The sequence below is a fragment of the Lycorma delicatula genome, chromosome 11, assembly GCF_047948215.1.
Source record: "Lycorma delicatula isolate Av1 chromosome 11, ASM4794821v1, whole genome shotgun sequence".
Taxonomy (NCBI): domain Eukaryota; kingdom Metazoa; phylum Arthropoda; class Insecta; order Hemiptera; family Fulgoridae; genus Lycorma; species Lycorma delicatula.
The window spans coordinates 23,516,772-23,538,401 of record NC_134465.1 but is presented as its reverse complement, the minus strand read 5'-3'; the positions used below and the strand labels follow the sequence as shown (position 1 = coordinate 23,538,401).

At 31.2% G+C, this 21,630-nt stretch overlaps 1 protein-coding gene across 16 annotated transcripts in view; it reads right to left on the bottom strand.

Moving 5' to 3' along the window:
- Nucleotides 1–21,630, bottom strand: part of LOC142332560 (uncharacterized) — a 150,005-nt gene that overhangs the window by 111,680 nt on the left and 16,695 nt on the right. For 13 of the 16 annotated variants that reach the window (XM_075379025.1, XM_075379028.1, XM_075379037.1 and 10 more), the window contains 6 exons: nucleotides 10,622–10,756; nucleotides 8,809–8,943; nucleotides 6,994–7,128; nucleotides 5,181–5,315; nucleotides 3,369–3,503; nucleotides 1,557–1,691 (listed from right to left, as the gene is read on the bottom strand). In XM_075379025.1, coding sequence (XP_075235140.1) covers nucleotides 1,557–1,691; nucleotides 3,369–3,503; nucleotides 5,181–5,315; nucleotides 6,994–7,128; nucleotides 8,809–8,943; nucleotides 10,622–10,756 — 810 coding nt within the window. The remainder of the gene's footprint in view (nucleotides 1–1,556; nucleotides 1,692–3,368; nucleotides 3,504–5,180; nucleotides 5,316–6,993; nucleotides 7,129–8,808; nucleotides 8,944–10,621; nucleotides 10,757–21,630) is intronic. The other 3 variants (XM_075379030.1, XM_075379029.1, XM_075379034.1) reach the window with 3 other exon arrangements.

The window sequence follows — 21,630 nt, the reverse complement described above, 5'->3', positions numbered from 1 at the left end:
CGACGATAGATAATTCAATTTTTTTTGGTACGTTTATCTTTTGGTAATCAGATATAAATATATATCTTATATTTTCTTCAAAACACACGTGAAAATTAACAAAACTTTAAATTATAATTTTAAAAATTCCAAAGGTTTTTGCAATATAATGATTCATCCCAAAGAAAATTACGAAGGAGAGCGTGCATTTTCAAATAACACAGCTGTATGTCAGAGACCATTTGAAGTTTAACATTGTTTGATGTAGATGACGTATCATAGTGTCTCCTAATGTCTAGATAAAAGACACGTGTTTCCTCAATTAATTATGAATTGGCTTACTGTGGTTTTATTATTTTTCTTCAATTAGAAATGTATAACACTTTCTGTAATAGCTATACAAGTATTTTTCTGAAGAGGAATAAGCAGTAATGTTAAATAAATGTTAATATTCACCCTTAACAAAAATCATAAATGATCATAATTTTTCATCAGTTTAATCATCATTTCCTACATTTGTCATAAAACAATATGTCTGCAAAAAACAGAATTAAAAAACTGAAAAATACGTATGGTTATTTTTTTCCTCTTAAGAGGAGATGATTTAAATAAATTTATTATTCTATCATATCCTACCATAAATTGGGCCCTGCAATAACAATAGTATTATTTATATAAGTGTAATCATTTAGTTCGTTCGCGAAAGTTTAGGGAAGCCGTCTTCGAATTTATTTCCTGCATTAGGAAACCGTACTTCATATTCAACTGCATTACCTGTACCATTATCATTCCACACGTAGTCTCCTTATTGCAATGTGGTAATTAAGAAAGGAATTATTTCAATGGCGTACCATGCAGTTTCTATCAAAGACTAATAGAAAAACATGTTTATCGACCATCCTTACACAGTTCATACGACATTACAAACGTCCGTAATATGTAAAACTTTCAGAATGAATTAAAAGCTATTACATTATTACGCAATGTTCATCAGCCGATTTCATTTTATTGAGAATAGTTAAATGATCATTTTTATTTTTATTTATTTCATTTCCATCATTGAAGCAGAAACACTAAAATATTGATTTTATTTATTAATTTTTATTTTAAATGGTGTGTATTTTCTTGTTTTCATAAAATTTAAATTTGCCGATTTATCACGTCACTATAAAAAAAAATTGATTTTTGTTCAAATACTAAATTAATATTTTTGAGAAATGTAAAATTTACTGTTTCGAAAAAAAAAATATGTTTAAATTATCTACATGCTAGTCGACGTATTCTACACGGTTTTGTTCGAAAAGTAACTTTCCTAGAAATTTCATTTTAAATCATTGTATCTTTATCAGCCATGTAACATAGGAATTATGTGCGTGAAAAGAAAGAAAAGTTAACGCAGTAAAATAATTTCCAAAATTGATAACTACAAAAAAAGAAACGTCAACCCCATTTTTATACATTATTTCATGTAATACTCATAAAAATATAAAGTAAAAGTAAGTCAACATAAAACAAAAAAAATTGTTATTCCTTAAATTTATCAACAAGCAAGATTTTTAATATATATTTTTGCTTACTTATCATCATTATTCTTCGGGCTACTCGATTCTTGAATCGGGCGATTTCCATTAAGTTGGAAATTATTACTTTTTATTTCTTCAACCGCAGGTTGTCTGTTCCAGTTAACGTTGATTTTTTTTGTACCTGTGTTACTGCAAAAAAAAAAAAGTATTTTACGTCTCTGACGGTTTTGGTGTAACCATGATACAAATAAAAATAACCTTATTTTACTACTGGTTTTTTAATACTAGAATATTAAAGAACACAAAGTAATCGACGATAGATAATTCAATTTTTTTTGGTACGTTTATCTTTTGGTAATCAGATATAAATATATATCTTATATTTTCTTCAAAACACACGTGAAAATTAACAAAACTTTAAATTATAATTTTAAAAATTCCAAAGGTTTTTGCAATATAATGATTCATCCCAAAGAAAATTACGAAGGAGAGCGTGCATTTTCAAATAACACAGCTGTATGTCAGAGACCATTTGAAGTTTAACATTGTTTGATGTAGATGACGTATCATAGTGTCTCCTAATGTCTAGATAAAAGACACGTGTTTCCTCAATTAATTATGAATTGGCTTACTGTGGTTTTATTATTTTTCTTCAATTAGAAATGTATAACACTTTCTGTAATAGCTATACAAGTATTTTTCTGAAGAGGAATAAGCAGTAATGTTAAATAAATGTTAATATTCACCCTTAACAAAAATCATAAATGATCATAATTTTTCATCAGTTTAATCATCATTTCCTACATTTGTCATAAAACAATATGTCTGCAAAAAACAGAATTAAAAAACTGAAAAATACGTATGGTTATTTTTTTCCTCTTAAGAGGAGATGATTTAAATAAATTTATTATTCTATCATATCCTACCATAAATTGGGCCCTGCAATAACAATAGTATTATTTATATAAGTGTAATCATTTAGTTCGTTCGCGAAAGTTTAGGGAAGCCGTCTTCGAATTTATTTCCTGCATTAGGAAACCGTACTTCATATTCAACTGCATTACCTGTACCATTATCATTCCACACGTAGTCTCCTTATTGCAATGTGGTAATTAAGAAAGGAATTATTTCAATCGCGTACCATGCAGTTTATATCAAAGACTAATAGAAAGACATGACTATCGACCCTCCTTACACAGTTCATACGACATTACAAATGTCAGTAATATGTAAAACTTACAGAATGAATTAAACGCTATTACATTATTACGCAATGTTCATCAGCCGATTTCATTTTATTGAGAATGGTTAAATGATCATTTTTATTTTTATTTATTTCATTTCCATCATTGAAGCGGAAACACTAAAATATTGATTTTATTTATTAATTTTTATTTTAAATGGTGTGTATTTTCTTGTTTTCATAAAATTTAAATTTGCCGATTGATCACGTCACTATAAAAAAAAATTGATTTTTGTTCAAATACTAAATTAATATTTTTGAGAAATGTAAAATTTACTGTTTCGAAAAAAAAATTGTTTAAATTATCTACATGCTAGTCGACGTATTCTACACGGTTTTGTTCGAAATGTAACTTTGCTAGAAATTTCATTTAAAATCATTGTATCTTTATCAGCCATGTAACATAGGAATTATGTGCGTGAAAAGAATGAAAAGTTAACGCAGTAAAAATAATTTCCAAAATTGATAACTACAAAAAAAGAAACCTCAACCCCATTTTTATACATTATTTCATGTAATACTCATAAAAATATAAAGTAAAAGTAAGTCAACATAAAACAAAAAAAATTGTTATTCCTTAAATTTATCAACAAGCAAGATTTTTAATATATATTTTTGCTTACTTATCATCATTATTCTTCGGGCTACTCGATTCTTGAATCGGGCGATTTCCATTAAGTTGGAAATTATTACTTTTTATTTCTTCAACCGCAGGTTGTCTGTTCCAGTTAACGTTGATTTTTTTTGTACCTGTGTTACTGCAAAAAAAAAAAAGTATTTTACGTCTCTGACGGTTTTGGTGTAACCATGATACAAATAAAAATAACCTTATTTTACTACTGGTTTTTTAATACTAGAATATTAAAGAACACAAAGTAATCGACGATAGATAATTCAATTTTTTTTGGTACGTTTATCTTTTGGTAATCAGATATAAATATATATCTTATATTTTCTTCAAAACACACGTGAAAATTAACAAAACTTTAAATTATAATTTTAAAAATTCCAAAGGTTTTTGCAATATAATGATTCATCCCAAAGAAAATTACGAAGGAGAGCGTGCATTTTCAAATAACACAGCTGTATGTCAGAGACCATTTGAAGTTTAACATTGTTTGATGTAGATGACGTATCATAGTGTCTCCTAATGTCTAGATAAAAGACACGTGTTTCCTCAATTAATTATGAATTGGCTTACTGTGGTTTTATTATTTTTCTTCAATTAGAAATGTATAACACTTTCTGTAATAGCTATACAAGTATTTTTCTGAAGAGGAATAAGCAGTAATGTTAAATAAATGTTAATATTCACCCTTAACAAAAATCATAAATGATCATAATTTTTCATCAGTTTAATCATCATTTCCTACATTTGTCATAAAACAATATGTCTGCAAAAAACAGAATTAAAAAACTGAAAAATACGTATGGTTATTTTTTTCCTCTTAAGAGGAGATGATTTAAATAAATTTATTATTCTATCATATCCTACCATAAATTGGGCCCTGCAATAACAATAGTATTATTTATATAAGTGTAATCATTTAGTTCGTTCGCGAAAGTTTAGGGAAGCCGTCTTCGAATTTATTTCCTGCATTAGGAAACCGTACTTCATATTCAACTGCATTACCTGTACCATTATCATTCCACACGTAGTCTCCTTATTGCAATGTGGTAATTAAGAAAGGAATTATTTCAATCGCGTACCATGCAGTTTATATCAAAGACTAATAGAAAGACATGACTATCGACCCTCCTTACACAGTTCATACGACATTACAAATGTCAGTAATATGTAAAACTTACAGAATGAATTAAACGCTATTACATTATTACGCAATGTTCATCAGCCGATTTCATTTTATTGAGAATGGTTAAATGATCATTTTTATTTTTATTTATTTCATTTCCATCATTGAAGCGGAAACACTAAAATATTGATTTTATTTATTAATTTTTATTTTAAATGGTGTGTATTTTCTTGTTTTCATAAAATTTAAATTTGCCGATTGATCACGTCACTATAAAAAAAAATTGATTTTTGTTCAAATACTAAATTAATATTTTTGAGAAATGTAAAATTTACTGTTTCGAAAAAAAAATTGTTTAAATTATCTACATGCTAGTCGACGTATTCTACACGGTTTTGTTCGAAATGTAACTTTGCTAGAAATTTCATTTAAAATCATTGTATCTTTATCAGCCATGTAACATAGGAATTATGTGCGTGAAAAGAATGAAAAGTTAACGCAGTAAAAATAATTTCCAAAATTGATAACTACAAAAAAAGAAACCTCAACCCCATTTTTATAATTTATTTCATGTAATACTCAAAAAAATATAAAGTAAAATTAAGTTAACATAAAATAAAAGAAATTGTTATTCGTTAAATTTATCAACAAGCAAGATTTTTAATATATATTTTTGCTTACTTATCATCATTATTCTTCAGGCTACTCGATTCTTGAATCGGGCGATTTCCATTGAGTTGGAAATTATTACTTTTTATTTCTTCAACCGCAGGTTGTCTGTTCCAGTTAACGTTGATTTTTTTTGTACCTGTGTTACTGCAAAAAAAAAAAAGTATTTTACGTCTCTGACGGTTTTGGTGTAACCATGATACAAATAAAAATAACCTTATTTTACTACTGGTTTTTTAATACTAGAATATTAAAGAACACAAAGTAATCGACGATAGATAATTCAATTTTTTTTGGTACGTTTATCTTTTGGTAATCAGATATAAATATATATCTTATATTTTCTTCAAAACACACGTGAAAATTAACAAAACTTTAAATTATAATTTTAAAAATTCCAAAGGTTTTTGCAATATAATGATTCATCCCAAAGAAAATTACGAAGGAGAGCGTGCATTTTCAAATAACACAGCTGTATGTCAGAGACCATTTGAAGTTTAACATTGTTTGATGTAGATGACGTATCATAGTGTCTCCTAATGTCTAGATAAAAGACACGTGTTTCCTCAATTAATTATGAATTGGCTTACTGTGGTTTTATTATTTTTCTTCAATTAGAAATGTATAACACTTTCTGTAATAGCTATACAAGTATTTTTCTGAAGAGGAATAAGCAGTAATGTTAAATAAATGTTAATATTCACCCTTAACAAAAATCATAAATGATCATAATTTTTCATCAGTTTAATCATCATTTCCTACATTTGTCATAAAACAATATGTCTGCAAAAAACAGAATTAAAAAACTGAAAAATACGTATGGTTATTTTTTTCCTCTTAAGAGGAGATGATTTAAATAAATTTATTATTCTATCATATCCTACCATAAATTGGGCCCTGCAATAACAATAGTATTATTTATATAAGTGTAATCATTTAGTTCGTTCGCGAAAGTTTAGGGAAGCCGTCTTCGAATTTATTTCCTGCATTAGGAAACCGTACTTCATATTCAACTGCATTACCTGTACCATTATCATTCCACACGTAGTCTCCTTATTGCAATGTGGTAATTAAGAAAGGAATTATTTCAATCGCGTACCATGCAGTTTATATCAAAGACTAATAGAAAGACATGACAATCGACCCTCCTTACACAGTTCATACGACATTACAAATGTCAGTAATATGTAAAACTTACAGAATGAATTAAACGCTATTACATTATTACGCAATGTTCATCAGCCGATTTCATTTTATTGAGAATGGTTAAATGATCATTTTTATTTTTATTTATTTCATTTCCATCATTGAAGCAGAAACACTAAAATATTGATTTTATTTATTAATTTTTATTTTAAATGGTGTGTATTTTCTTGTTTTCATAAAATTTAAATTTGCCGATTTATCACGTCACTATAAAAAAAAATTGATTTTTGTTCAAATACTAAATGAATATTTTTGAGAAATGTAAAATTTACTGTTTCGAAAAAAAAAAAATGTTTAAATTATCTACATGCTAGTCGACGTATTCTACACGGTTTTGTTCGAAAAGTAACTTTCCTAGAAATTTCATTTTAAATCATTGTATCTTTATCAGCCATGTAACATAGGAATTATGTGCGTGAAAAGAAAGAAAAGTTAACGCAGTAAAATTATTTCCAAAATTGATAACTACAAAAAAAGTAACGTCAACCCCATTTTTATACATTATTTCATGTAATACTCATAAAAATATAAAGTAAAAGTAAGTCAACATTAAACAAAAAAAATTGTTATTCCTTAAATTTATCAACAAGCAAGATTTTTAATATATATTTTTGCTTACTTATCATCATTATTCTTCGGGCTACTCGATTCTTGAATCGGGCGATTTCCATTAAGTTGGAAATTATTACTTTTTATTTCTTCAACCGCAGGGTGTCTGTTCCAGTTAACGTTGATTTTTTTTGTACCTGTGTTACTGCAAAAAAAAAGAAGTACTTTACGTCTCTAACGGTTTTGGTGTAACCATGATACAAATAAAAATAACCTTATTTTACTACTGGTTTTTTAATACTAGAATATTAAAGAACACAAAGTAATCGACGATAGATAATTCAATTTTTTTTGGTACGTTTATCTTTTGGTAATCAGATATAAATATATATCTTATATTTTCTACAAAACACACGTGAAAATTAACAAAACCTCAAATTATAATTTTAAAAATTCCAAAAGGTTTTTGCAATATAACGATTCATCCTAATGAAAATTAGGAAGGAGAGCGTGCATTTTCAAATAACACAGCTGTATGTCAGAGACCATTTGAAGTTTAAGATTGTTTGATGTAGATGACGTATCATAGTGTCTCCTAATGTCTAGATAAAAGACACGCGTTTCCTCAATTAATTATGAATTGGATTACTGTAGTTTTATTATTTTTCTTCAATTAGAAATGTATAACACTTTCTGTAATAGCTATACAAGTATTTTTCTGAAGAGGAATAAGCAGTAATGTTAAATAAATTTTAATATTCACCCTTAACAAAAATCATAAATGATCATAATTTTTCATCAGTTTAATCATCATTTCCTACATTTGTCATAAAACAATATGTCTACAAAAAACAGAATTAAAAACACTGAATAATACGTATGGTTATTTTTTTCCTCTTAAGAGGATATGATTTAAATAAATTTATTATTCTATCATATACTACCATAAATTGGGCCCTGCAATAACAATAGTATTATTTATATAAGTGTAATCATTTAGTTCGTTCGCGAAAGTTTAGGGAAGCCGTCTTCGAATTTATTTCCTGCATTAGGAAACCGTACTTCATATTCAACTGCATTACCTGTACCATTATCATTCCACACGTAGTCACCTTATTGCAATGTGGTAATTAAGAAAGGAATTATTTCAATGGCGTACCATGCAGTTTCTATCAAAGACTAATAGAAAAACATGTTTATCGACCATCCTTACACAGTTCATACGACATTACAAACGTCCGTAATATGTAAAACTTTCAGAATGAATTAAAAGCTATTACATTATTACGCAATGTTCATCAGCCGATTTCATTTTATTGAGAATAGTTAAATGATCATTTTTATTTTTATTTATTTCATTTCCATCATTGAAGCAGAAACACTAAAATATTGATTTTATTTATTAATTTTTATTTTAAATGGTGTGTATTTTCTTGTTTTCATAAAATTTAAATTTGCCGATTTATCACGTCACTATAAAAAAAAATTGATTTTTGTTCAAATACTAAATTAATATTTTTGAGAAATGTAAAATTTACTGTTTCGAAAAAAAAAATATGTTTAAATTATCTACATGCTAGTCGACGTATTCTACACGGTTTTGTTCGAAAAGTAACTTTCCTAGAAATTTCATTTTAAATCATTGTATCTTTATCAGCCATGTAACATAGGAATTATGTGCGTGAAAAGAAAGAAAAGTTAACGCAGTAAAATTATTTCCAAAATTGATAACTACAAAAAAAGAAACGTCAACCCCATTTTTATACATTATTTCATGTAATACTCATAAAAATATAAAGTAAAAGTAAGTCAACATAAAACAAAAAAAATTGTTATTCCTTAAATTTATCAACAAGCAAGATTTTTAATATATATTTTTGCTTACTTATCATCATTATTCTTCGGGCTACTCGATTCTTGAATCGGGCGATTTCCATTAAGTTGGAAATTATTACTTTTTATTTCTTCAACCGCAGGTTGTCTGTTCCAGTTAACGTTGATTTTTTTTGTACCTGTGTTACTGCAAAAAAAAAAAAGTATTTTACGTCTCTGACGGTTTTGGTGTAACCATGATACAAATAAAAATAACCTTATTTTACTACTGGTTTTTTAATACTAGAATATTAAAGAACACAAAGTAATCGACGATAGATAATTCAATTTTTTTTGGTACGTTTATCTTTTGGTAATCAGATATAAATATATATCTTATATTTTCTTCAAAACACACGTGAAAATTAACAAAACTTTAAATTATAATTTTAAAAATTCCAAAGGTTTTTGCAATATAATGATTCATCCCAAAGAAAATTACGAAGGAGAGCGTGCATTTTCAAATAACACAGCTGTATGTCAGAGACCATTTGAAGTTTAACATTGTTTGATGTAGATGACGTATCATAGTGTCTCCTAATGTCTAGATAAAAGACACGTGTTTCCTCAATTAATTATGAATTGGCTTACTGTGGTTTTATTATTTTTCTTCAATTAGAAATGTATAACACTTTCTGTAATAGCTATACAAGTATTTTTCTGAAGAGGAATAAGCAGTAATGTTAAATAAATGTTAATATTCACCCTTAACAAAAATCATAAATGATCATAATTTTTCATCAGTTTAATCATCATTTCCTACATTTGTCATAAAACAATATGTCTGCAAAAAACAGAATTAAAAAACTGAAAAATACGTATGGTTATTTTTTTCCTCTTAAGAGGAGATGATTTAAATAAATTTATTATTCTATCATATCCTACCATAAATTGGGCCCTGCAATAACAATAGTATTATTTATATAAGTGTAATCATTTAGTTCGTTCGCGAAAGTTTAGGGAAGCCGTCTTCGAATTTATTTCCTGCATTAGGAAACCGTACTTCATATTCAACTGCATTACCTGTACCATTATCATTCCACACGTAGTCACCTTATTGCAATGTGGTAATTAAGAAAGGAATTATTTCAATGGCGTACCATGCAGTTTCTATCAAAGACTAATAGAAAAACATGTTTATCGACCATCCTTACACAGTTCATACGACATTACAAACGTCCGTAATATGTAAAACTTTCAGAATGAATTAAAAGCTATTACATTATTACGCAATGTTCATCAGCCGATTTCATTTTATTGAGAATAGTTAAATGATCATTTTTATTTTTATTTATTTCATTTCCATCATTGAAGCAGAAACACTAAAATATTGATTTTATTTATTAATTTTTATTTTAAATGGTGTGTATTTTCTTGTTTTCATAAAATTTAAATTTGCCGATTTATCACGTCACTATAAAAAAAAATTGATTTTTGTTCAAATACTAAATTAATATTTTTGAGAAATGTAAAATTTACTGTTTCGAAAAAAAAAAAATGTTTAAATTATCTACATGCTAGTCGACGTATTCTACACGGTGTTGTTCGAAATGTAACTTTCCCAGAAATTTCATTTAAAATCATTGTATCTTTATCAGCCATGTAACATAGGAATTATGTGCGTGAAAAGAAAGAAACGTTAACGCAGTAAAATTATTTCCAAAATTGATAACTACAAAAAAAGAAACCTCAACCCCATTTTTATAATTTATTTCATGTAATACTCATAAAAATATAAAGTTAAAGTAAGTTAACATAAAACAAAAAAATTTGTTATTCCTTAAATTTATCAACAAGCAAGATTTTTAATACATATTTTTGCTTACTTATCATCATTATTCTTCAGGCTACTCGATTCTTGAATCGGGCGATTTCCATTGAGTTGGAAATTATTACTTTTTATTTCATCAACCGCAGGTTGTCTGTACCAGTTAACGTTGATTTTCTTTATACCTGTTTTACTGTAAAAAAATAATAAGTATTTTACGTCTCTTACGGTTTTGGTGTAACCATGATGCAAATAAAAATAACCTTATTTTACTACTGGTTTTTTAATATTAGAATATTAAAGAACACAAATTAAACGACGATAGATAATTCAATTTTTTTTGGTACGTTTATCTATTGGTAATCAGATATAAATATATATCTTATATTTTCTACAAAACACACGTGAAAATTAACAAAACTTAAAATCATAATTTTAAAATTCCCAAAAGGTTTTTGCAATCTAACGATTCATCCTAAAGAAAATTAAGAAGGAGAGCGTGCATTTTCAAATAACACAGCTGCATGTCAGAGACCATTTGAAGTTTACCTTTGTTTGATGTAGATGACGTATCATAGTGTCTCCTAATGTGTAGATAAAAGACACGTGTTCCCTCAATTAATTATGAATTGTCTTCTTGTGGTTTTATTATTTTTCTTCAATTAGAAATCTAAAACACTTTATGTAATAGCTATACAAGTATTTTTCTGAAAAGCAATAAGCAAATGCCTAGGTACGGAATATTAACCAACCTGATCCTACGTTGGATCCTGATCTATCATAGTTGCATATTTGCTAGTTCGAAAGTGGAAGTCAAATACTTGAGTTGTAACTCAAATAAAAACCACTTTTAAAATTAAATCAAAGAAACGCTTATTTATTTATTTTTTTCAGAATTTTTATGGGCATTGACTGCTAAGGTGATTAGCCCTCGTCACATTCTTTAAAAGAAATTATTATCTCCATCAGGATCGTCATATGTAAGGGTGTAAAGGGCCCTTACATTTTATTTAAAAATACAAACTTCACAATAAACATTAAGACATAAAAGACAAGGACAATCACAAACACTTACTGGGTGTAAAGGGCCTCAATATTAAAATTTGAGATAAGGTTCTCAAAAGACCATGAAATTAAAATTAAAATTAAACTTATTAATATCATTTCTTTCTTTATATATATATATAAACTACCGCTTAGAGATTCTTTTGTCACAGCTTTAAACTTTCATTTTATAGACTTTTAAGTCGTCCACTGGCGTGTAAAAATGCATGTATATTTTCTTCATTTCCATTATCCGGATCAGCAGTAATGTCATTTTTTAGACAGAACCTCTTTCTGAGGTCCTCATATATGGTACACCCTTCTATTGGATGCTTGATTGTCAGTGTTTTATTACAAACACCGCACATTGGTCTTACTTCGCCGGTTAACATATATAAATTTGCTAATCGCGTCTGACCGATTCTATGTCTGGTCACCGCTACTTGTTCACGGCGAGTCAACTTAAAGTCGCTTTTCCATTTATAAGGAGAACTTTTTACTGAGTTTAATTTTGTATTTAAACTCCTCCATTCAGTATTCCACTTGTTTCTTACTATGTATGTTAGACGGTTTTTAACATCTGCCACTCTTACAGGAAATGCATTTAAATCATCGCAGACTGTTGCCTTTCTGGTGGCTTCGACTGCGATTTCGTTACCTGTAATACCAGCATGCCCCGGAGTCCATCCAAATACGCATCGCTGTCCTCGTTGTTTTAGAACGTATAAAATGGACAGGATGTTTGCAATTAGGACATCCTTAATGTTCTTGTTCCGAATTGCGACAAGTGCACTTAAAGAATCGGAACATATTAACACTCTCTCTTCGCAATAGTGTTCAGTGTAGCGAAGAGCTTGCTGAATTGCAGTGAGTCCTGCCGTGTAGACACTGGCCACATCTGGCAGTTTCCAAAAGTGGGCTCCTCCATTTACATATATTGAGCATCCAACACCATGTTCGGTTTTAGAACCGTCAGTATAAATTCTGATATGTTCTTCGTAACTACTGACGGTTGCCAAAAATTTCTGTTGGATGATCACTGCTGGTTTCTTTTTTATTTCTACTTCAGAGAGATCCAAACTTGTATTTACCGCTGGCAAGAGCCATGGCGGTATTTCTCTAGTAGAAATTGCTAGTGTGTCTGGTATAGCAATTTCGTATTTTCTTCTTAATTCGTGGTACCTAATTCCGGCTGGTCTGGAATAGGTAGCACGATGTTCATATACTGCAGCCATAGGATGATTCATAAACAATTTATTATTTATATGAGCAGGGAAAGCCCATACATTTGCTGCATATCTTAACAAAAGGATCTCTCTTCTATAATGCAGTGGCATTATTCCGGCTTCAGACATCAGACTAGCCGCCGGACTTGTGCGGAATGCGCCTGATGCATATCTCATTCCGCTATTATGAACTACGTCTAACTTTCTTAAGTGCGACTTTCTAGCGGATGAATATACGATACATCCGTAGTCTAGTTTAGATTGAACCAATCCTTTATACAATCTCAATAATGTCTCTTTTTCTGAGCCCCAATTTATGTTCGATAAACATTTTATAATGTTTAGGGCTCTTTTGCATCTATCACTCAAGTCCTGTATATGTAATCTCCGTGTAAGTGATTTATCCAATACTAGTCCTAAATATATTACGCTGTCTTTATATTGTATTGGATTATCATCAATTGTCAATGCAGGACTATGATGAGGAATTCCTTTCCTACAAATGTGTACACAGCACGTTTTTTCTGGTGAGAATTGGAATCCGTTATTTCTTGCAACTTCATTTAGAGCATTGATCGCTCGTTGCAATTTCCTCACCATAGCAGTCTTGTTGCTGGCATACATAATTGCCAGATCATCAACTTAGACGCTTTTGCTGATTTCTACTGGAATGGCTAATATCAATTTATTAATGGCAATGGTAAACAAGGTACCGCTCAACGGCGAAGCCTGTGGTATGCCATTTTCCAAGATTCTTTCACATGAATATTCATTTTTGACGCGTACTTGGAAGGTACGGTCATTCATATAGTTGCTTAGCAGTATAGGCAGATTGCCACGAATGCCCCATTCATGTATCTGGAGCATTATACCACGACGCCAGGTCATATCGAAAGCCTTCTGAAGATCAAAGAAGACTCCGACACAATGTTTCCTTTTAATGAAGCTTTTATATATAGTATTCTCTAAGTTGATCATTTGATCGGTGGTGGAATGGTATTGCCCAAAACCTGCTTGATACGGTGATATCAGGTTTTCTCTTTCCAAAATCCAGACGAGTCGATTATTAATAATTTTTTTCAGTATTTTTCCCATAGCACACGTCAAAGAAATAGGGCGATAGCTATTGGGGTCTGTTAAATTTTTATTTTTCTTTGGTACTGGAACAACATGAGGTTTTTTCCACTGCTGTGGGTACGTTCCATCCCGCAATATTTGATTATAAATTTCTAATAATCTACGATTTGCAGTGGTATTCAGCTGCCTGATCATATTATCATGGATTTCATCCGGACCAGCAGCTGTGTTACCTGCTTTTTCCAACGCTTTCGCGAATTCTTCCATTTTAAATTGTACATTATATGAGTAATTATACTCAGTTCTAAAATTTAGTAGACCTTCGAGTTCTTCTTTTTTGGTTCGAAAACCTTCCTCGTAGTTGGCCGTTTTGCTGGCCTTCTCGAAGTGATTGGACAATAGCTCTGCTATTTCGTTTGGAGTATCCTTAAAGGTTTGTGTTTAGAACAACCGCTTCGGTGGTAGCTCTCGTCGATGTTAATATAGCTTCTCCACCTCTAACTCTTACATTTGGCGGTTGATCTCGCCGAAATATATCGAATCCTTTTAGTTTAAAATTTTCATTTCGGCGGAAATGCGTTTCTTGCAGACATATACAAATCGGGTCTACATCATGTACCAAGCGTTGGAGCTCATGGATGTTTGAAAAACATCCATTGTTGTTCCACTGTACTATCGACTCGCTAATTTTAAATTAAATTATGTCCTAGGTTTTCCTGTCGGCCATCTTTTTTTCCTCTTCTTCGCCATATTGCGAACACTTTATTTAACATTTAACACTTTATTAAGGTTAAACTTTAATTAACTCGTTTTATCAAAAAAATAAATTGCAATCTGAAACGTTATCTTAATTTAAAACTTATTATTTATTACAATAAATATCAACGAAAAAAAAACATCGAAAAATTGTAATTTCCTGATCGTTTCTTCTTAGGGAATATATTATTATATTTATAATTGTATATTTATTTTTAGTACTTTTTAATTATATTCTAGTTTTCATAAAACAACGTATTTTTGGGTCAATTATTTTTATTCTTACATATATGTTTATATAATATACCAGCAGCATGTTTAATATACCCAGCAGCATTCGTGATGTCTTGGGCAATGATGGCAGGGTTTTGGAGCGAATGTTTCTCTTTTTGCATAGTACTGGGTTACTGTAAAGGATTTAATAGACTTATATATGTTTTAAGGAGTGTTTTTTAATAATTTTAACCTTTATTTTCGATTTGATTTTTTAGTTTAATTTTACTATCCAGGGTGGGGAGTTTTGCACAACCCATCAGAGTTTTTATACTTTCTTTATTCTATTATTTTATCTTTAATGTTTTATCAACTTTGTCTGTGATATTAGTTTTGGGTTTTCTTTGCCTTCTTGGCTTGTTTTAGTAAATTTTTATTATATGATTAATATTTAATTTGCACCTTGTATAGCTTCTTATTTCGGAGTTATATTGCACTTTTAATAATAACTACCGGGCGATGATAACGCCGAAGCGTTTTTCGCCCACAATCAACAAAAAAAAAAAAATCATACTCTTGCTCTTTGATATTTTTTAATAGACGCGGGTATATTTTGTAAACCAATTAAACAATTAACAAAATTCAAATTGATATTTTTTGTAAAAATGAAGTAGTGCATGAATTGTTTAATTTTTTGTTTTAAATGTATTCTAACTTTTTATTAAACTATAATCTTATTTGATAACGAATCATTTTAATATGGAACGTTGAACCACACTTTCTTTTCTACAGAATTCTGTATTTCATTTGGTGATAAACATCATTGGATTTTAAAACGAAATGAAATATTGTTTTAAGTATTCAAAAATTGTACGATTTTCTCATTTAAACTGTATTTTATTTATAAAATTTAAATGAGCAACTACAACCTTCTCATTACATTATTTATTATATATATATATATATATATATATATATATATATTTTTTTTTTATTTAGTGTAACAGAAAAACGTGTTGTTAGTAATAAAATTTTATAACTAAATCATTTATTCACTTTTGCAAGTGATTTATAATTAATTTATATTTTTTTATGTGGTATCTATGGAAGAATCAATTATATTCAAAGTTTTCTGTTCTTGCGATTAAGAATAAAAAATTATTTTTACACTTCCCCTATTAGTCTCTCATGCACCCAGTATTTCATCCACCATTAAACCGTCTCCCTTTTTCACCTCTCCTTAACTTTTAAGTTTATTAGATCAATAAAAAATTAATTTTTTTCTAAATAGTATTTCCAAATGTCTTGTTATTTTATATAATAAGAATATTTTTAGTAGAAAGGGAATAGACAATCATTCGACTCCTTTTTCAATAACATATTACTGTTTAACATGTACACATATTATAATATTATAAGATACATGTTAGATGTTATAAGTATGTTCTATAGGTACCTCGTTGTGTAACTCATTGTGACAAGCATGATTCATAACCATGATACAGCTTTTTTAATGCAAATGTAAAAACGTTTAACGTTCAGTTAGTCACGGAGATTATTAGCTTTTTATATATATTTCAAAAAGACAAAATTTAATTAAGAATATAATAGAATTATATACAGTGATTCATGAAGTTTGTAACAAATTTTCAGGACGTGCTCTACTAGTAAAAATAAAGAAGACAGTTCATACAAACATAGTTTTGTCAACGCTTCATTAGACAGTATCGGCTGGCGAAAGATTTCGCCCTGATTTCTACACCTTCCATAAAATTAAGGAAGACATTCTTAGGACACAAATTAAAGGGTACTTTTAGGGGTTTTATATTTGACCTAACCTGGAAAATTAAAATAAAGATAAATCACAGAACTGCATTTTAAGTAATTTTGGAGAAAACTTGGCTAAAAACAAAAAAGTGGAGGACGAAAAATACAGTATTTTATGTTTGTCATAGCTTCGTTAAGTGGGTAAAAAATACAGAAAAAACTTTTAAGAAAACTTATACGAGGGTTATTTTATTTTCAAGGTCCGATCGGTCGCGAAATAAAAACCCGCGCAAAAATCGGATTAACCTTTGCGTATATGTGTTGCGCAGCGTCTTCGTCATACTAGATGCGGCGTATGGCCTTACGCCGCATCACGTCGTTTAGTTCTGAACACGCAGCTAGCTCGTAAACATGTCTACAACAATAGAATCTTCCGCCAAGCGTGAAGTAATTCGATTTTTTCAGGCTGAGGGGTGTAATGTAGCTAAAATTCATCGACGAATAAGTAATGTGTAAGGTGAAACTTCAGTGAGTGACAGCAAAGTGCGACAATGGTGCAGGAACTTTAAAGCAGGACGTACAGATATTCATGATGGTCAGGGAAGGAAGCGAGTGTCAACCGATGATCTCGTTGAGCGAGTGGATGAGGCAAGTCGAGAAAATCGTCGATTCACAATTTCTCTATTGAGTGATTCGTTTCCGGAAATTTTAAGGTCAGCTCTCTACAACATTGTGAGTGAGAGACTTCAGTACCGCAAACTGTGTGCGAGATGGGTTTCCAAGATGCTGTCCGACCATCACAAAAAAATGAGAATGGACACCTCCATAACGTTTCTCCAGCGCTACCAAAATTAAGGAGAAGATTTTTTGATCAAAATTGTCACATGGGACGGACGAGACATGGGTCCATTTCGAAACTGAAGTAACAAAAGAACAATCCAAACACTGGATGCATTCTCATTCTCCCAGTAAACCAAAGAAGTTAAAGATAAAACTGCGGGAGCCCGCTGACCCGGCCTCCCGCAGTTGTAACAGAACTGTGACCTGTCGGTTCTCGCACAGGTCGCCGAAACATGCCCCACGCCCTAGCATCGATAAATCTGTTTTCATCCTTCCTGATGACCGCCCTGCAATGAACTCATCCGATTTTGATCCTCCCCTCCGTCATACGTTTAGCTATGCGGTGCGTTGTAATAACCGTGACGTTTTTGTTTCTCCATAAGCGGGACGTATGGACATCACCCGGAAGCCGTCTGCCGCCCCAATAACAGCTGCTACAGCGTCGTGTATCTTTCGGTCAGTTGTATAATAATTATACTTATTTAATTGCGTTTATAGTGACGGGTATGAAGATGCATGTATGAAGTCTGCAAACATGAACAATTTATTGGTTCCAACTCGATTTGTACGTCCTTTTTGTAATTTGTCTTCTTACATAATATTCTCTGTAAGAGCGTCATGTTCGAACATGCATACATACGTTTGAACGTGTTGTGCTTTCAGCAGTATAAAAGAGGCGTATGAGATTACAGAGAAGAATTTAATTTTAATTTCGAATTTGAAGCGTGCGTCTGGTGCTTTTATTTAAGGTTTTAAAAGCGTAGTTTTATTGAAAACGATAATAACTGAGATTTTGGTTTTTTTTAGTGTGATAAACAGTGTAACTGTTTTTTTTAAATTCTTATGCAAAATGAATAAATTTGTAGAAAAACGAAATGGGCCATTTAATCCAGTGAATCTATTGGTATAAAGACATGATTGTACAATGACAGTTATTTAAATTATGGTGTTACCTCATTAGATGGAAACCCACAATGCATTCTTTACTTTCAAGTCCTCTCCCATGAAAGCATGAAGCCATCAAAATTAATTCGACAGTTTGAAACTAAACTTTCGGATCGTAAAATCAAACCCGTCGAATTTTTTGAAAGAAAACTTTGAGAAATCAACAAGCTTCTATTTATTAATCAAGCCGTACTGATAAAAATAAACTTGAAATGTCCTATCTTGTAGCATTAAGAGTAGCTAACATGTCCAAACCTCGTACAATCACAGGAAACTTCAAACTCTGTTCTGCAATTGATGTGGTTAGTGCTTTTTAATAGGCGTCAAAGAAGAAAAAAAGAATGAAAAAAATTCCGTTTTCTAACAACACGGTATAAGGCAAATCGATGACAAGGCTGCCGATGTTAGCGATCAGACAATTTAGCAAATGAGTTCTAGAGAATTTACCAGCTGAGATTCGCAACAGCTCATCCAAATTTCTGCCGATAAAATGTTACAACTACAATTAACATCTGAAGATTTAGATATGTTTTGGCTAGGTCGTCGAAGTAAATACTGAAATTTAGTCACAGAAGCATTGAAAATATGAATCGCTTTCACCATATTTTACCTCTGTGAAAAAGGTTTTTCGGTTGTGATTGCACTATAAACTAAAAGTAGGAATCTTATTTTTCATTTGAAAACTATTTTCTTTTCTATGTTTCTACATAGATCCACGTATGGAAAAACTCTTAACTGAATAACAAACGCAACCATCTTATTAATTTATTTTCTCTATATTTGTACTTTAATTTAAGTAAAGTGGTTACAACAAATGATTCTTTATCTCATAAAATGATTTCATAATTGATTTCATAAAATGATTTCAAAATGCTTTCTGTAAAGTTGTAGGCTAATTCCGGGACTCCCAGATTGGAAAATTCTGCACTAGAGTTTTAAAATGAGGTGGTAAAATAAGTGTCACTAATGTTGTATTTTTCCATCATCTATATTTTGATTACATTAAGGTAAAAACCTTAAAGGTTTTTACCTTTAAAGTTTAAACCCTAATGTTGTCTTGATACTAACTGGAAATTAAATTAAGGGGTTAATTTGATGTTGAAAACAGTACATTCTGAAATTCTAAAGAATTTAAGTCTTAAGAATTGAATCTTAATCAATGATTATGGATTGGATTATTTTATGGCACATCTATGTAATATAACCTACAATTAAATAAATTAATCTATTATAATAGATTAATATATTCGGTGACAATAAAGCTATATAATGTCGCCGAAATGCTCAGACGATACGAGACACCTTAAAAACGACCTTGTAGCAATGAATAGGACTGTTTGGGGTTCTGTAGAGGTGGCACTGAAAAGAGGGGTTGTGTAGTTTGTGTTTATGAGGACTTATGAATCCGGTCGCTGGTCTCCGGCGATGTCGACGCGTTAGAGTCGGGGAATTGCGGCATGTCCATTGGAATCGGATCGAGCTTCCTCTCAACGGCAATTGGGTCCCAATTACAACATGACAGTGGAGTCCCAAAACCCTGTAATGTTGAATCGTTGACGGTCATTCTCCACTCAGACAATTCGCCCCAGTGGTGCTTGCCCGGTGTTCGTCCGATTCCGTATTCACTGCATCCCTTCTGGAGCTAGTGGGCTTCGTGTCGGGCAAGCCTGCTGCTTCAAACCTACCGGGTTGCTGTAGTGGTGAACTTGTCATCGCAAATCAGCTGATTTCGAAGTCGAGAGTTCCAACGTTCAATTCCTAGTAAAGGCAGTTAACGTTTATACGGATTTGAATATTAGATCGTGGATACCGGTGTTCTTTGGTAGTTGGGTTTCAATTAACCACACATCTTAGAAATAGTCGACCTGAGACTGTACAAGACTACAGTTTACTTACACTCATACATATCATCCTCATTCATCTCCTACAGTAATACCTGATGGTGATACCCTGAGGCTAAACAGGAAAAAAATGGCCTACTGTTTCGAATACACCAGGATGGTGTAGTGATGAACGTGTCTTCGCAAATCAGTTGATTTCGAAATCGAGAGTTCTAAGGTTCAAATCCATTAGGATTTCACCATTATTATCCATTAGGATTTGCTTTTATTAAAAGGCAGTTACTGCCTTTTGCCTTTATTAAAAGGTAGTTTATATGGATTTGATAACTAGATCTTGCATACCGGTGTTCTCTGGTGGTTGGGTTTCAACCCCAAACTACACATCTCAGGAATGGTTGACCTGAGACTGTACGAGACTATAGTTCATTTACATTCAAAGATGTGTTTCTCATTCATCCGCTGAAGCAATATCTTACGGTGGTTCGGGAGGCTAAACAGAAAAAGAGAGAAAGAAAATTGCTACTTCGGCGAGGATGTTGGCATTCGCTGTGAGATCCTACTTTAGGCCGGGCACGGGACTTCTTCCTTCTTCTACTTCTCTTGGTGGTGGTCCGGAAATCAATGCTTTCTGTACGGAACGGAACTCAAGAACAGCGGGAGATTTATTTAAATCCCTACTAATCACAGAAACTGGGCAATAGTCTCTTCCTGCTTGTCTTTATTTTATCGAGCGGTTAATAATTTAATGGTGATCCGATCCTTTAGACCGGTTGCGTATTCACCGGTGCTGACTTTGGGAGACAAGCCGCGTGAGCGCCTTGTTCTCCCTGCGAGTTTTCCCCTTCATTCCATCCCCTGACGTCTTTTCAGTAAAAGCCTTCCGGGCCAGCAGAAATACTCCTCTTGGGGGCCCTAGTTGTAGAAGAATGCAATTCACTTCCTTCGCCGGAGGAAGCGCATGTGCTTTCAGTAGCGTAATTGTAGCTCTAAAAGAAAAATAGTTATTAGTTATTTGAAACACTCCTCGGTGAAAAACGTCGTAATAATCACTGGTTCCCGATGGCATTAACTCGCTCTTACGCAATTCAAAAAGGTGAAATAGAATAAAAGGGATTTTGAAATTTTTCAAACGTTATATTTTGAAAAGATTTCAGATCCATGGCGACGATTTACGTCAACCGTCATAAAACTCGAATCTAGAGGGAAAATAGGAATTCAGACTACAAACTTACCTTAGTATATTCACCTTTTTGCAATGCTCTTTTTGTAGCACCAACATATGGTGGGATGTTGCGCGCTGAGCAGCGAAAGGCTGGATGAGAGGCGCATGTGTAGATGCGTATGTGGACTGCAGCCCC